Genomic DNA, 16964 nt, shown 5'->3' on the forward strand with positions numbered 1-16964 from the left:
TTGGTCTCACTTCTAAAAATTTTAAACCAATTTTGAAAAGATTGGATTTAGCTCGGAAATTGTTGAATCACTGTAGAAAAGAAGTGAATCATTAATAGCGAATTCGTTTATTATTCAGTTCCAACCTGGATCGGGTATCAAGATTGGGTCTGCTTGTTTTCTGACAAACGTCAGTTTGCTCGTTTGTCTTTAAAACCTAGCTCAGGTTGAGGTTCAGACTGACAAAAAGTTCGGTTTCGCACTGGGTTGGAACTGGTGTTAACCCCGATAATAAACGAATTCGCTATAAGTATCATTGCAGAAAGTTTGTAAGTTAAGAAATGTAGATCGAATGCAAAGATTGGCGACTACGGTGGGCTGGGTACATCGTAATAATATCGGATAACGACCCACTGAAAATGGTTCTTTGTAGTGATCCGACTGGGAAAAGACGAAGATGTGCGCAACGAACAAGAGGAATCGATAAGATTGAAGGTGGCTGCCAAACAAGATTAGGAATAATGTTCGATAAAATCCGTTTTCAACAACTGAAACCGGCTGATCCAAATTCCAGGACCTGTCATGCCGTACTGGTCAAGTACCAATTTAGGGTTGATGCATATATTATGTCACGCTCTAAGGGGGAGGGGGGGGTCTAAGATTTTGTGACAAGCAATGCTTGTATAGTACATTTTTCAATCACACATCGCAATTTCAAGAGCACACCGGTAAGCAATTGCATATATCTATCACTCATATTCTCGTTCACGTTCTAACCTTACTTTCCATCAGGCTTGCAAAGGTTAGGCTATAGTGGTACCTAATTTTTATTTGTAAGAAGCAAGAATAGGTGGTAAAGTTTGTGTATGACATATAAAATTTGTTAATTTTGCTTTCAGTAGGTCACAGCTAGCGATTGAATGAACGCTGATTGCTCGCTCATCACGTTGCTCATCGTTACAGCTAATCGCTATTGTGACCCTCTGAAAGCTAAATTGACAGGTTTTATGTGTCATACACACACTTTACCTGCTTTTCTTGCATCTTCCTTAATCCTAATCCTTAATTATATCATTAAAATATTTCATAGCTTCATAAATCCGGAAAATAGCAATTTAGCTGTAATGAGCATTTGCAAGCTTGCTTTCCGTACAAGTAATCTTTTTTTGTAGAAAAAATACGGTTCGAAGGTGTATATAACTAAAGCAATAAAAAAAGACACGTAAAACCGAAAGATGCCATTCTTTGGAGTGTGATATATTTGGATTTGCAGTACTCGAAAGTTCCGAAATACAATATTTATTGATATCAGTTACACAAAATCCATTAGACCACCAAGGATATCACGAAATTTTTAAAAATATATTAATATTTCTTGTATGTACAACAACTTATGAATTAGTATATATATTTTTCAACCAGGTTGAAAATAAGGCACAAAAATTAAAAAATCACATAGCTGTTGCCATCTTTTTACTAGATTTGTACCATTTGGACTTTTTCTTCTCCGACCTTTCTCCAGTTCCATCTAAGCTAGATTTGCTAGATGAAAGACCAAGCTTAGTATACCATTTTGCTTTTTTAAGCTCCTGATCGGTAGAATCCATTCTCAATCTGAGTTCTGACGTACTCGACGACGAATTCTTGCATTTATTAGTCAGTACACGGTTGAACGCATGGCTTATATCCCACGATGATAATGATTTTTTAATTGGTTGCTCAAAATCCGACTTGCAAGATGCTGTATCTGCCTCGACTATGTTAGGTACTTTTTTAGCTTGAAGCGGATCAGTTTCTTCTAGCGATATCTCTTCAATGTCATCAACTTTAATATTTGGAATGTTGTCCACTTCTGCTTCTTTCGTTTGGTTTCTGCACATAGAAGAAATATAAATTAAGCACTATTTGAAAATGCAAAAGGTTGATAGAACATCATACATATTTTCGATCACTGGAGAATCTGTTCGGGCTTTGATTGCATCTTCCAGCTTGTCCCAGAAATTATATAATTTATTGGATCGCTTGTAGTCCAGAATGAAGTAAAATTTCAAATTTGCTGGAAGTTCCAGTCGTTCGTAGACGCACGGTATGATCTTTCGCTTCTTTTGTTCAATTTGCAAAGCTTGAGCGAACATGACGAAAAAATTGTGCAATGGACTTTTCAGAAACTCTTTTGAAATGACAACGACCAATCTACGGCATCGTTCGGAAATCAGCTTGATAATGGCATCGTGTTCAAAATTAATGCCAGCCAGAAGATCTCGATCCTTTACGCAAAGCTGAAAAAAAATGAAAGTTTTGAATTTCTTCGCATTTTTGTTTGTTTGCTGCTTTATTTGGATATTGTAGCCATTAATCAATTTGAATGCAATACGAAAATCTATGGAGAAAATCCCGTTGGGTCGAATAGTTCGCAGTTGGCTGTATGTTGAATTTTTCAGCAATATTTTATAACTAGAACGGGTTGTCAGTCACCAAAAAATGTGGCTTAAGCGCCACTCCACACGAAAGACCACATGCTCAATGTTATGTTGCCCGGATGAGACTCTCCTAAGGGTGAGTGCATTGAATTTCCTAGAATGGATTTACGTATCGAACCGGGCTGGCTGCTAACTAAATAGCCAAACGGGAAAATCCTATTATTCCCTGTAGATTCATAAGCACGGTAGTCACTAATGGTGGTAAGCTCCAATACCGGTTGGATTAAATCTCGATCAAGAATGACCGGCTGCTTTGATGTCGACATCAGATTTAATAAACACGACTCTAAGCAAACATTTTACTGATCATCCAAACAGGGACGCCATCAGAGAATCGATCAGAGTAAAGGCCGGCGCACAATGGATAAGTTTTCTGGTTATCTGTCAAAAAACCCATGCATTGTGCGCCAGCCTTAAGGCTTCGTGCATAAAGCTTGTTAGGGTTGAGTTAGGGTTCCTTATTGACATACAAGGGAGGGTTATTGGGAAATGATACGTAACAGATTAACCTAAATAAAAAAAAAATCTAACGCAAAAAAAAATGCGGCTAAATAAATAAATCTACGCAACCCTTGTATCTATAATATAATAAAAACTTTTCAAACCATTAACTAAGATTTTTTATTCAATCTTGAAACAAACAGAAGGGGTATGGCAAGTGAATTAGTTACGTTACGTAATTTTACGGGGGATTCTTGTTAAGCGTTATTAAAGCTAAATAGGGGGGGGGGGTATCCTAAACCTGGATTTTTGCATTACGTTATTTTGTTCTGAATAGACGTGTTTCCTTGTAGCGAGTCCTTTTTCATATCACACTTCCAGAGCTAAAATCTCCAGATATTCGAGCTTTATAAATCTGTAAATCTCAGGCGTTGTTTGCTTCTCCGCAGTAAACAAGTAGTTGTTGTAACCTAAATATTGTGACTTGTGAAATTTGTAAGTGTAATGCGAAAAATGACTGCTTGTGCAGTTGCAGTTAGTTTTGACTTTAAAGGTTATGATCAGTATATATTGTAAATAAAATCTGTTTTGCCTACCATAAAATGAAATTGAAACTACACAATACAATAGACTTCTCTGACGTTTGTGAAAAGCGCAAGTGTTAGTGCAGAACTTGGGGTAAATTATAAGGATGTAATATTTTATTTGATTTTTGCAATCACGCCAATCATACGCCAACATGAATTACCTTGCTGCATATTAAGTTTTTTTTACAGTGTTCGTATTGTTGTTATTCAGTCTATACACATAGCCATAAACTATTGTTTCTTATACATCGACATATTTGTCTCATTCAATAATATTAACAAACCTTCAATTTTCTCTCCTCCATGCGCTCCATAATCTTGGTCGCAAATTCGATATCAGCATCGGCAAACAGGATGAATGCATCGTACGATTGTTTCTTATGGCGAGTGTCATCCTTAGTAATAATATCCTCATCCGATACCAAGCTGGTGCTGTTATCTGCTGCATCGGTTATATTGACTTCATTCGATTGATTTGCCATGAACTTTTCAGCATCTTCACCTATAAATTGCAGTTTGACGACAAGTGAATAAAATTGGACAAATAAATAGAATAGACTTACAAAGCAGTTTATTGCTATCATCAAGGATGTCCCATCGATCAATTTGTCCAAGAACATGTTGCAGTTCTTTTAGGTTGGCTCCACGCAGAGACTCTTGCCAAAGATCTAATACCCGTTTAGTTGGATTGATATGCTTGTCCAGTTCTGCTTTATGGTAGTGTTCCAATTTAAGCACTTGAAATAGACCACGCCAATCACGATAATAACCATCTTCCGATTTGAATATTTTGGTTTTATTTAGCAACGCCGAAAGCAATTGATAGGATCGGTGATTCAATGCACTCAATGGCACTTTGCTCAAGTCTACACATTCGTTTACAGATACTTCTACAGGAGTAAAATTAACCATTCTTCGGGGACACACTTCTTCGAATAATGCGCACTAAACAAATGATGTCACAATAACGTAACAATAGATATCGTTCACTTATCTTCTTCAATTGATTACTAAATTTACAAAATATTGCGACGATTGCGACTGAATGCACTGTCAGAGTGGCCAGATTATTTTTTTCATTATCGGTAACTTCTCAAAACTTTTATCGGTAGTTATCGGTAGGTCGCCTTAATAAGGCTTTCCCGATACTTGAAACTTTTGTGAGCGGGGGGGGATGACTCTGTGCTCCAGAACAATACACTGTCCTTCAGATCTTCTGCTTTAAACGTGTCGAAATCAATTTTTCTATTTATAATCTAAAAATCTGTGATTCTCGGTAGGAAAAGTGAAAAATCGGTAGTTTTGAACCTTTCGTCTGTGAATCGGTAGGCACCCCGAAAATCGGTAGGACTACCGATAAATCGGTAGGTCTGGCCACCCTGTGCACTGTTTACATTGTTTAGGCTTGCTTTGACAGGAGGATAAAACGCATTCAACTTATTTTTAACCTTCTTCCATCCCGATGTCAATTGAAGAATCAAAGTGACGATTGACTCACAGATGGCGAGTGGGTGAAAATGGTACACGGTAAGAAAAAAATACCCAACGGCCAGTTCACTTTTACCTACTTATGACTAGTTTGTCTCCTTTTCTCCTTCTAATGTTGTCAAAAACGGAGGAGCAAAACCACCCAACAGGGGTACTAAAGTGTGGGAACTCAACGTTGAGTATAATCATATTTACCTACTGTTGGGTACAAATAACTTACTTTTGGTTAAAAAGCCAGTGCACGGTTAGAAAAAAGTACCCAAAATTAAGTTCTTTTCACTCATCTCGGCACTATAGTGCAGGAACCCAAAAGTAGGTAAAGCGGGTCAAAGTAATTTGCATTTACTTGTGTGCAGTTCGTATGGAATTTTCCACTGGCTTTTTAACCAAAAGTAAGTTATTTGTACCCAACAGTAGGTAAATATGATTATACTCAACGTTGAGTTCCCACACTTTAGTACCCCTGTTGGGTGGTTTTGCTCCTCCGTTTTTGACAACATTAGAAGGAGAAAAGGAGACAAACTAGTCAAAAGTAGGTAAAAGTGAACTGGCCGTTGGGTACTTTTTTCTTACCGTGTGGAAAATTACATACGAACTGCACACAAGTAAATGAAAATTACTTTGACCCGCTTTACCTACTTTTGGGTTCCTGCACTATAGTGCCGAGATGAGTGAAAAGAACTTAATTTTGGGTACTTTTTTCTAACCGTGTAAGCAATGTCATTTATACAAGGTCCGGGCCCTAGGCGAGTAAGAGAGGTGACACAGTCGGAAGAAGTGTTAATTTGTTTACTAAAATGAACCATGCCCATTTTGTTATGGCAAGTTTGCTATAAGAAATGCTCGTCGTGTTTATTAGCGAAATTCACATCAAAGATTGATTAATTGCGTAGGAAATCAGTTTGACACGGCATTTGTTACCAGCACCTTACACCTTCCGGCAGGGTTGCTTCCACTCACTTGCTATAAAAAAATATTTTTCGGAATTATGCAATCATTCGATGTTATATAATCCTGTGTTGCACTTGTAAGTAACAGGAAGAGGGTGTAAAGTATGTGTTTGACTCATAAAACCTGCCAATTTCGCTTTGAGCGCGTCACAATCAGCGATCTTATGATTCGTGAGCGTTCACTCAGAGTGAGCGCTCACGAGTCGTAAAATCGCTGATTGTGACGCACTGAAAGCAATATTGACAGATTTTATGTGTCAAACACATACTTCATGACCTCTTCTTGTTACATACAAGTACTAATTAGCATTATAATATTTCATGATTACATAATTCCGAAAAACATTTTTTTATAGCAAGTGAGTGGAAGTATGAAACAGGTCAAAAATTGTCCAAATCCGCAGATAAAATTTTTTGGTTTGAATTTCTGTATGGCAAAAAAGTGAACTTTTCGTGAATATTAACGGCAAAGAACTCACCAACACTGGGAGACCGTGAGTTCCTGCCCACCTGCCATTTCCCATCTCGGTCCGGGCCAACAGGCTTATTGGTTTTAGTGAAATGTGCAAATGTTTAGTGGTGTTCGAATTTCATTGCAATGTTTATCTTTTAACACGAAACAGCTGTTGGCAGTGACGTAAATCTCACTGTTCTCAGTATGAAAGGTTATGGTAGAGTGACGTCGACATTTGAGTGCTCAGCAATTGGAAGATTGCCGCAAAAGCTCAACGCAGATGTCGCCACTGCATGATGATGATAATGTTGACAGACTGCATATAAAATTCGTGAAAATTAGCATTAAATCATAATTTTCATCAAGCCTACGTGAAATCCTTCCAATATAACATTCGAATTGAAGAAGAAAATGTTTTTACGATCAGACTTATGTGCATCTTTGACTTTTCCAGGTGAACTTTCATAAGATATATTCATTTCATTTCACGGCTCCATCAATGCTGCATCGTAAATATGATGGTAAACAGAAGTAAATTGCTCAATTACTCAAAATAAAGATGATTTGTCATCTTGTTATCACTTTGAAGACCATCTAGCACCATTTTATAGTATGGTGCGTGTTGAGTAAATCAAGTTCCGTTGCGTTTTCCGTCGAAAATTGTGAGTATCAATTGGAAGATTGCCGCAAAAGCTCAACGCAGATGTCGCCACTGCATGATGATGATAATGTTGACAGACTGCATATAAAATTCGTGAAAATTAGCATTAAATCATAATTTTCATCAAGCCTACGTGAAATCCTTTCAATATAACATTCGAATTGAAGAAGAAACCGTTTTTACGATCAGACTGATGTGCATCTTTGACTTTTCCAGGTGAACTTTCATAAGATATATTCATTTCATTTCACGGCTCCATCAATGCTGCATCGAAAATATGATGGTAAACCAACCCAGTGGCAGGCGCGTAGGCAACATGTTATACAGTGACAGCGGGCCCAGCACAGCAAAATAAATGATTTGGGCCCGGGACATGCTGCCTACTGTCAAACGCTGCTGTTGGTATAGGCCTTGTCACTGGCCTGTGGTAAACAGAAGTAAATTGCTCAATTACTCAAAATAAAGATGATTTGTCATCTTGTTATCACTTTGAAAACCATCTAGCACCATTTTATAGTATGGTGCGTGTTGAGTAAATCAAGTTCCGGTGCGTTTTCCGTCGAAAATTGTAAGTATCAATATGTTTGCTTAAAAAAGGCCAAAATGAACATTTATTGAATATTGGCGTCCTATACAACCAATTCTCCATTACCACCAGCATGATACAACCTTTCCTAAGTAAATTAACTTTATTTCCACTTTCATCTTAGTGGAAATCGCACATATTCACCATTTTCCGAAAAATGCAGCTGCGCAGGAGGTAACCTCTCGCTGTGGGTGCAAACTTGTTATGCATAATTTTCCATGAAAACCCCTCCGATCCATACCGAAATATTAACAATTAGTTTTCAAACACGTTTTCTTACACGATTCAAGCAAAAGTTTCCATGGGAAATTATTAGTTTTTCTTTATGGACCGATTTGCCCCAAAAATCGTCTGTTTTACTTGGAGAATTTGGAAACTATCCTCCTTCTAGTAGTTCTCACTTCGAAATGTAGGAGGCGAAAGCTTGGAAAAGTTTCACTGCAAGACGCCAATGTATACAATCTTTTTACTACTAACACCGGCAAGCTGCCTGTTGGCCCGGACCTTATATAAACGTCATTGAATGATAATGACGTTTTTACACAGAGAACAGACGTCCAAGTTCGGTCAGAAACTTGTGTAAAGTTAAGTGGAAACGTCGCTGTTACGTGGCGCTAGCATCTTCTGATTTCCTCTATAAATTTATCACTTTCGACCAATTTCGCGCTAGTATCGATAAATTATCTGTTGAAAATTGTCACTTGGCGCTACCAACACTTTGACACAGAGAACAGACGTTGAAGCTCGAACTAAATTTCTGTAAAAACTTGTGTAAAGATTCCTATTCGACGTAAGCGCCACTAACGGTGACTTCCCCACTTTAAAACCCTCTTTGACAACCTGATGGCGTAGGCGTTGCACAACTTACCCTAGACACTAAGTGCTGGTAGCGCCAGGTGGTTATTTTAAACAGATAATTTATCGATACTAGCGATAAATTGTCCGAAAGTGGAAAATTTATAGACGAAATCAGGAGACGCTAGCGCCACAGAGAACAGACATGGAGGCTCGAACAAAATTTCGCTAAAAACTTGTGTAAAGATTCCTATTCGACTTAAGCGCCACTAACGGCGACTTCCCCACTTAAAAACCCACTTTGACAACATGATGGCGCTGGCGTTGCACAAATTACACTAGACACTAAGTGCTAGTAGCGCCAAGTGGCAATTTTCAACAGAAAATTTATCGATACTAGCGCCAAATTGGTCGAAAGTGGAAAATTTATAGAGAAAATCAGGAGATGCTAACACCACGGAACGGCGACGTTCCCACTTATTTTACACAAGTTTCTGACCGAGCTTGAACGTCTGTTCTCTGTATCTTATAGTTACCTCTATGTTTCAAGTGCGTACGAAAAGTGGTTCATAAATTTTGCTGTTTTCTTGACGAAAACTATAAATTCGTGTTTATGTTGATTTCCCGACAGGTTAGTATGCAATTAACGAATATTCTGCTTGTTTTTCTTTTTGGTATGACTTTAGGATCGTTTTCACTCCGAGCGAGGACGTGGAGGTGGGGCAGACGATGGTTCACAGTGCCGATAATCCCACCCACGCAATCCAGCGTTTGGAGCAGATTGTTTTGAGGACAGAATAAACATGTTTTCAGGTAAGTAAATGTGAATTAATGTAATGTAATGTAATTATGTTTTTTAAGAAAGTGCACCAGTCCAAAGCCGGATCCCGGTAGGGAGTCCAAAGCCTCATCCGAAGCTGGATCCCGGCGGGGAGTTTGAAGCCGGATCTCTTTGCAGGTTAGTGAATGTGTTTACTAAAAGCTAAAATAAAGTGGAAGTGGACCGCGATGGAAATCCGATGACGGATTCCATAGACGGATCGCGATGACGGGTTCCGTAGACGGATCCCGATTATGGGTTCTGTAGACGGATTCCGATGACGGGTTCCCTAGACGGATCCCGATGACGGGTTCCATAGACGGATCCCGATGGGGAAACTGAATACGGCTCCCAATGGGGAAACCGAATACGGATCCCTAAGGGGAAACCGAATACGGGTCCCAATGGGGGAACCGAATACGGATCCCAATGGGGAAACCGAATACGTATCCTGATGGGGAAACCGAATACGGATCCCGATGGGGAACCGAATACGGGTCCCAATGGGGAAACCGAATACAGGTCTCAAGGGGGAAACCGAATACGGATCCCGATGGGGAAACCGAATACGTATCCTGATGGGGAAACCGAATACGGGTCTTGATGGGGATTCCGTAGACGGATCCCGATGGGGAAACCGAATACGGATCCCGATGGGGAAACCGAATACGGATCCCGATGGGGAAATCGAATACGGATCCCGATGGGGAAACCGAATACGGATCCCGATGGGGAAACCGAATACGGATCCCGATGGGGAAACCGAATACGGGTCTTCATGGGGATTCCGTAGACTGATCATCATTGATTATATCAGAATATACCCTGCATTATTATTCGTGTCGATTAATTTGGAATAAATACTGGTTGAAAATATCGAGAACAAAATTTAAAAACTTCATAAGATTAATAAAAATTTGGAAGTTTTAGAAAGTATACATATGCTTACATAGCTGAACACAAAACAAATTTAATAGTAGACTTGATGCTGTAGGTTTTTGGTTTGCGTTGTAAGGCATATTATTTACAATTGTGAATTCTAGCTCAAATGTTCTAAATATTAATTTCTTTAAATAAAATCAAGAATTTTATTATTCTCTTTTGCAATCGTGGGATGGGAGTAATAGGGCTGCAGATAGCAGTGGTGGGGGAGACTTGGTGACTAATCTGATGAAACTGTCACTTCTTGTAGCTAATCTTTTTCGTATTTCCTTCATTCTTTTTTCGCACTTTGCATATGACACCATCTATGTACATTGATATCTACATTGATTCAATGATGTGCGGAGAGCTCATTCCGAATGATCCGTGGACCAGCCTCATCCCAGATGACCATGGCAATGCAAGAAAATTTGTTTCATTGAAGGAAGTAGCACAACACAGGTAATCGCTATTAAATATGTTTGCAGACAGTGACAAATGGTGGAATTTTACATGGAAATCCGCCAATAAAAATGTGTGGAATTCCATTAATTTTCGTTTCGTGTGGAAAACCTGGAATAGGGTTGCATAGTTTCGAAAAACAAACAAATGTTTATACATCATCTGAACGAGCTTCGTTTTCTGAGCACAAATATATTTTTATCGTTCCCATAGACATTCATCTCGATTTGTAAACCAAGTTTTAAATTGTCGATAAATGACATTAGATGACATTAATATCCATTAAATGACAGTTCGCTCTATGGTGAGGGCCACTAAAATGGTGATGTTTGCAAATGTAATCGCACTGATTTATCATAGTTCAAGTGAACCAAAATTTATGAAATTTTGGATTCAGGTTCCATTTTTAAACCACTTTTTTTTCAACCTATCAATATTGGATTCAGAGAGCCGCAATAATGGCGGTAAGCTCCAACTCGGATTAACTTTTAATACCGTCCCTGTTTGGATTATCTGCGAAGTGTTTGCATAGCATCGTGTTGAATAACTCTGATGTCGACATCAAAGCAGCCGGACATTCTTGATCGGGATTTAATCCGAGGATAATACCGATTGGAGCTTACCGCCATAAGTGATTTAAAGAATTCGCTGATTGTGACGCTCTGAAAACTAAATGCACTGGTTCATACGTCAAACTCATCCTTTGAAACGTCCTCTTGTAACTTAAAAATACAAAATATCATCATAACGTATAATGACTCCATAATTCCGAAAAACATGTTTCCGGGTGGAATAAGTTTCATCAAGCCTTATGATGGTACACAAGATGGGTCACAAGTTTATATAAAACTCAAAGAGTGGTTCGCAATCAGGGAAAGACTGAGATTTAAGAAAGTACAATTCGAATGTAAATTTTTCATAAATAATGCCAATTTAGAATTCTGTATTATCTAACAACTATTTCTTCGAACTTTTAAGCAGTTTGGGTAAAAATTTGGCCAACGTATAAGATACTTTTGCTGGTCCGAAGTCCTTCAAGATTTGACCTGTATAACAAAGTTGCGCCAACTAACTCGGTCCCTGGCTGCTTGTCTCCAATTTCTCGAGCGTCCCACACTTCCTACATCTTGCTCCACTTGGTCTAACCACCTAGCACACTGTGCTTCTCTGCGTCTTGTACCGGCCGGATTTGAGGAAAAAACCATTTTTGCGGGATTGTTGTCCGACATTCTTACAACGTGTCCCGCCCATTATACCCTTCGACCTTTAGCGACTTTCTGGATATTGGGTTCGCCATAAAGTTACGCCAGTTCGTCGTTCATTCTTCTCCTCCATACACCATTTTCATATACAGTGGGTGCAATAAGTATTCGTCTAGCTGCATGCTTTTTACAAAATGGCTTTTAAAATCATGTTAGGTGCAAAACAAATAAAACTAGTGATCAAATCTGATAGAAAATTATTTCAAAAATCTGTTTTATTTAAAATCAACAGAAACACATCGCTTTTCGATAACACAAGAAATATATAATTATATTTAACTGGCAGTCTAGCGCATAAAGTATTCGTCTACATACGTTTTTATTCAATGCAGTCTTGAGAATAAAAGCAAAAAATAAATATTAATACTTGGTTGGGTTTCCCTTTGAATCTATAACTGCTTGCAACCTTCGCGGCATAGATCTGACCAAATTGGTTGTGACGGAGGATGGAATTTTATCCCATTCTTCTTTCAAAGCTTGTTTCAATTCATTTTTATTTGAAATATGCCTTTTCCTGATTTCATCATCCAGTATCTTCCAAAGATGTTCAATTGGGTTGATGTCTGGGCTCTGTGGGGGCGTTTTAAGTTGTTTTGGAGTATTATATAGCAGCCACAGCTTAGTATTATGAGCTGTGTGCTTTGGATCATTGTCCTGTTGAAAGATGTAGGTTCCTTGTAAGCCCAATTGTTCAGCACTGGCATTCAAATGTTCTTTCAAAATGCTGATATATATTTCTTATGATCCATAATACCTTCAATAAAATGTAATTTTCCCAAACCTGCAGCACTCATACACCCCCACACCATAACAGAACCTCCACCATGTTTCACAGTTGGAACAAGGTTCTGAGGCTGCATCTCAACATTTTTATTTGGCCATCTGAACCAAATATGTTATATTTGCTTTCATCCGAAAATATGACACGATTCCAAAAAACTTCATCCTTCAAACGGTGTTCCTTGGCAAAATCAAGTCGTTTCTTACGATTTGCTTCATTCACCCAAAATTTCTTGCGAGCTACTCGGCCATGGTACCCATATTTTTTGCAGGTATTTCAAACTGTACTGGTACATACCTTGATTCCTCTTCGTTCTAACTCACTAGCAAGCTTGGGTGCACTAGTTTTAGGATTTTTCTTGATTTCCCTTACAATAAATCGCTCGTCCTTGTCGGTCAACGTCCGAGGACGACCGCTCCGTGGTTTATTTTGGAAGGTTTTTGTTGTGCAGAAGCGATCAATAATCGATTGAACGGTCGAACGGGGTCTACCTATAAGCCTGGATATCACGTACGCTGACTTGCACTCGTTATGAAGACGCAGAATAAGTCTCCGTTCGCTCTGGGTCGACTCCTTTCCTTTCCGACCCATGTTGCTAGCTTTTCTACTACAGTGACTATACCTTCCTCAGATAGCTTTCAAAATAACAATACGCAGTATCCTGTCATTTAGCACTCTACGCCGAAGTACTACAAAACGCGTTAAAAGAGGTATTGACAGTTTTACATTTCAATGCAACGAATACTCTTAATGTGGACGAATACTTTTTGAGCATACAAAACAGTAAGAATTATTCAGTAATCGTTCTCTTGTCACCAAGAATAGACTTCCGTTATTAATTTTTAATAATTAAGATTTATTGGTTCATTTTCTACTATATGTCAACACTAATGTTTTTCCTTGTCCCCTAAACACTGAAAACAAACCCATTTCTAAGAAATATGCAGGCTAGACGAATACTTTTTGCACCCACTGTACCCTGCCAAAGATGGTCCTAAGCACGCGTCGTTCGAAAACTCCTAGTGCTCCTCGAGCATTGTCCATTGTCATATTTTTCATGCACAACAATTTTGTTTATTATATATTTGCAGTTCGTCAATAAGGTAGAAGACTGGCAGCCCAAAACTTTCATTTGTGGATCATCTGTGGAGCAGGCAGCAATTTTTGGAGCGATCCGTGAAGGGGAAGGCTTGCCACTTGTATATCCGAACAGAGGACCAAACAAGCCAGCAACCCCGTCCAAAGTGTCTTGCATTATTGACAAATTGACACAGCGGGTCGATTTAAAGGGAATGTCTGGTAGTTCACTCAAAAATGCTATAACAATCGCCAAGCTCGCTGTAATGTCACCAAGTGCCTCGTCACCCATGAATAGGCGCCTATGTCGCGCTAATGGCATAGTTCCCCTGCCGCATAGAGAGTTTCCACAATATAAGGTTAGCTAAGGTCAGTTAACTGACTGGAAAACGGGAGCTTAAGCAATGGCTATTCTGTATGCATTTAAGAGATCGTCTCAGCCAGAGACGAACCAGCCCAAGGCTGAAAGTCTCTTTAATAACGAAAAGAAAAGAAAAAAAAAAGAGATCGTCTACCAGAATGGATGATTAAGTCTCAAAAGTCTGATACTCCTAAAATCATCTTCAAGAAAAACGAAATCATGCCCTGAAATAAAATTACCCCATCAATATTGAATTTTTTTGTTCTTTCTTGGGAGCGTGCGCTCCCAAAGTTGGTACAAATGTTATATTTTATAATCCCAAAACAAATTTTTCCTATAATTCTTCGACAACACCTCTAATTTTGTGAGTTTTTGAATGAAGTCTGGCTCAAAAAGACCTGCCAAACAAATGTCAAAACAATGAGTTTTATTTTGCACAGGCGTCGAAAACCTTAAAACTAATTTTTGCCCCACCTTTCTCAAATTGATTTTAGATTCCTATGAAAAGTGATAGCACAATCATGTAAATCTTGATATCGTCTGTATAGAACGATCAATCCAACCTCGTTAATGTGAATAGTAACTGGCAATGGCCCCAGGTTGCTGTCTTGATGGACACCTGAATTGTTTGTGAAGTAGCTCGATTGGTCTGATCCGATTTTTACACAGAGTTCTCGATTGGTAAGATACGATGTAAGCCAATGGATCAAACCTGGAGAGACACCGAGCTTCTCAAGCAAAGCAAGTAATATAGCGTGGCACACCCGGTCAAAAGCAGCCTTGAGATCCGTGTATACAACGTCTACCAGCGCTTCCATCTCCATATTCCGAAGGCATAAGGAAATAAAAAGGGCAAGGTTTGTTCAGATTTGAGACTGATCGTTTCGGGTGAAAGCCATGTTGGTCAGGAGAAATGTAGTTTCTACAGCTAGTAAATAATGCGTCGTTGATGGTGATCTCGCAGACTTTAGAACAGGCACTTCTCACTTAACTCCTTTCTTGTTGATCGGGAACATAAACGAAGATTTTCAACGGGTTGGAAATTTTCCCTGAACTATGTAAATATTGAACAGCTTCGAAAGCGGGATGGGAAGCTCTGCAGAACATCTCTTCACTATGCGTGAAGGAATTCCGTCAGGACCAGCAGCTTTCGAAAATGTCAGCTTCTGTATAGCAGATTTAATGAGGTCCAACGTGGAGATATCAAGGTTAAACATATCTCTGGGTGTGTCTCTGATTGCTTCACCAACTTGTACCAACGAAACCGTTGAATCATTGAAAACATTAATGAAATGCTCAGCCAGAAGCTGGCAATACAGTCGTCAAGATGAATTTCAACCGGGCGGTAGCCCATCTTCATTCCTTTTTGTCTTCAGAAGCAGTGATGGTAGAGAATTTAGGTGTACACCTACATTTGATATTGATTAGTTGCTGCAGAAAATATTAGCTTGAATTGATTAAGGGTATTACCATAGAGGTAACTCTAAGACCACCGAGGGGGACGACTCTATGTACGATGCAAAAAAGATTGTGTTTTGCTGTGGCTAGCTGCGCGCACGCTGAGTAGAAAGAAAGAAGATTGATGACGATTCTGAAGATTTCCTGCAAAAAATTGATGAGCGATGCAAGTAGATGCGACAAATGAAAGAAGATTGTTCGAAGATTGATTCGCTAGTGTGAGATTTGTTGACCATCTAAATTTGAGATTTAGATGTGTCGCCCCCCTCGAAGACCACTGGGTCCCGAAGAAAATCATTATTATTTTTGGCTCACTCAGTACCAGAACAACGGTCCCAAGCAGTCCCAAGCTATTTCACTCACCCCTGCATGTTCTGCATGAATCCACACACCCCTGATGTTATCTGTCAAACTTTCATAGCGAATCAAAACAAACATAGTGTAGTAATAGAATTTCAACTAGAATAGGGTACGTTAATCGTTTGCTTGGGACCAATAGGCTACTAAAGTGGTGAGCCAATTTAAAATCGTTAGTTTCGTATTGATTGTTGGTATTACAGTGCGTAGGGCCTTCAATCACAAACGCTTCAAGTGCCGTAAACGAGCATTGGAACATACAGGTTTAGGAGGAGGTCTCCTTAGAGGAACACAATCGGTTATGAACCTTCTCAATTAGTTCACGGCTTCATCAATGGAGGAGCGCGAGTCAAGCAACTGACAATTCGCCTGGGCCAATGAGTGACTCAAAGCAGCAAAATCAGTTTTATGGAAGTTCAGACTATGTTTATTTTATGTTAAGTTAACGAGTGAACTATTTTTTGCTATTTAAAGAATTTTGTGGAAAGCTAAAAGGTAAAAAATCATGTATTTTCCTTAATGTATTTAATTTTTTAGTTCAGCAAACTCATTCCTGTGATATGTAAACAAAGTACAAAGCCATTGGTTGTAAAAATACACAAATACGCTACTTTTATTGTTCAGAATTAGAATGTTTTCTAAATAGTCATCTACTCCAGAATACTTCAATTTCATCAAACATCAACCATTTGCTCATTTTGTAAGATGTCTTATATTTAAGCTTTTCACTAGACCTTTTCTCAGCTACCACCAAGTGAACGCGAGGATGGAAGATTTTTCAAGCCTTTTTCAAGCTTGTCGGCGTCACCGGCTGAGAATCGATTTTTGGCCGGCACACGGTCCTGCCGTCGTAGAACGTGATTTCCAACTGATTGCTTCAATATTTTGATATTTTCGTCAATAACTATAGAGCAACTGGTGTCATCCATGATTTCCGTAGTTTCATTTCCATCGTCCATCAATAGCGGCACAACATCTTGTTTCAGTGGTGTTAGAGAGGATATGTTATTGTTGTTAATGCTAGTGTTATTGTTAGTGTAAAAG

General features: G+C 38.9%; 1 protein-coding gene across 1 annotated transcript; it reads right to left on the reverse strand.

The window, feature by feature from the left end:
* Positions 1-1361: 1361 nt before the first annotated feature.
* Myd88 lies at positions 1362-4535 on the reverse strand. Its single transcript, XM_065225873.1, has 4 exons — positions 4051-4535; positions 3772-3989; positions 1918-2258; positions 1362-1851 (listed from the first exon to the last, which is right to left on the reverse strand). Exons 1-4 carry the CDS (start codon positions 4397-4399, stop codon positions 1431-1433), a joined length of 1329 nt encoding a protein of 442 aa, XP_065081945.1. The 5' UTR covers positions 4400-4535; the 3' UTR covers positions 1362-1430.
* Positions 4536-16964: the final 12429 nt, after the last annotated feature.

Source organism: Ochlerotatus camptorhynchus, unplaced genomic scaffold (genome assembly GCF_037179485.1).
Source record: "Ochlerotatus camptorhynchus isolate MF236.1 unplaced genomic scaffold, CSIRO-AGI_Acam_v1.1 ptg000240l, whole genome shotgun sequence".
Lineage (NCBI taxonomy): Eukaryota > Metazoa > Arthropoda > Insecta > Diptera > Culicidae > Ochlerotatus > Ochlerotatus camptorhynchus.

Coding starts and splice junctions, on each gene's coding strand:
- Myd88 (XM_065225873.1), bottom strand. CDS start 4,399: ATGGTTAATTTTACTCCTGTAGAAGTATCTGTAAACGAATGTGTAGAC. Junction 2,259..3,771: donor TGGAGGAGAGAAAATTGAAG/GTTTGTTAATAT, acceptor ATTTTTTTTCAG/CTTTGCGTAAAGGATCGAGA. Junction 1,852..1,917: donor TCTCCAGTGATCGAAAATAT/GTATGATGTTCT, acceptor TTCTATGTGCAG/AAACCAAACGAAAGAAGCAG.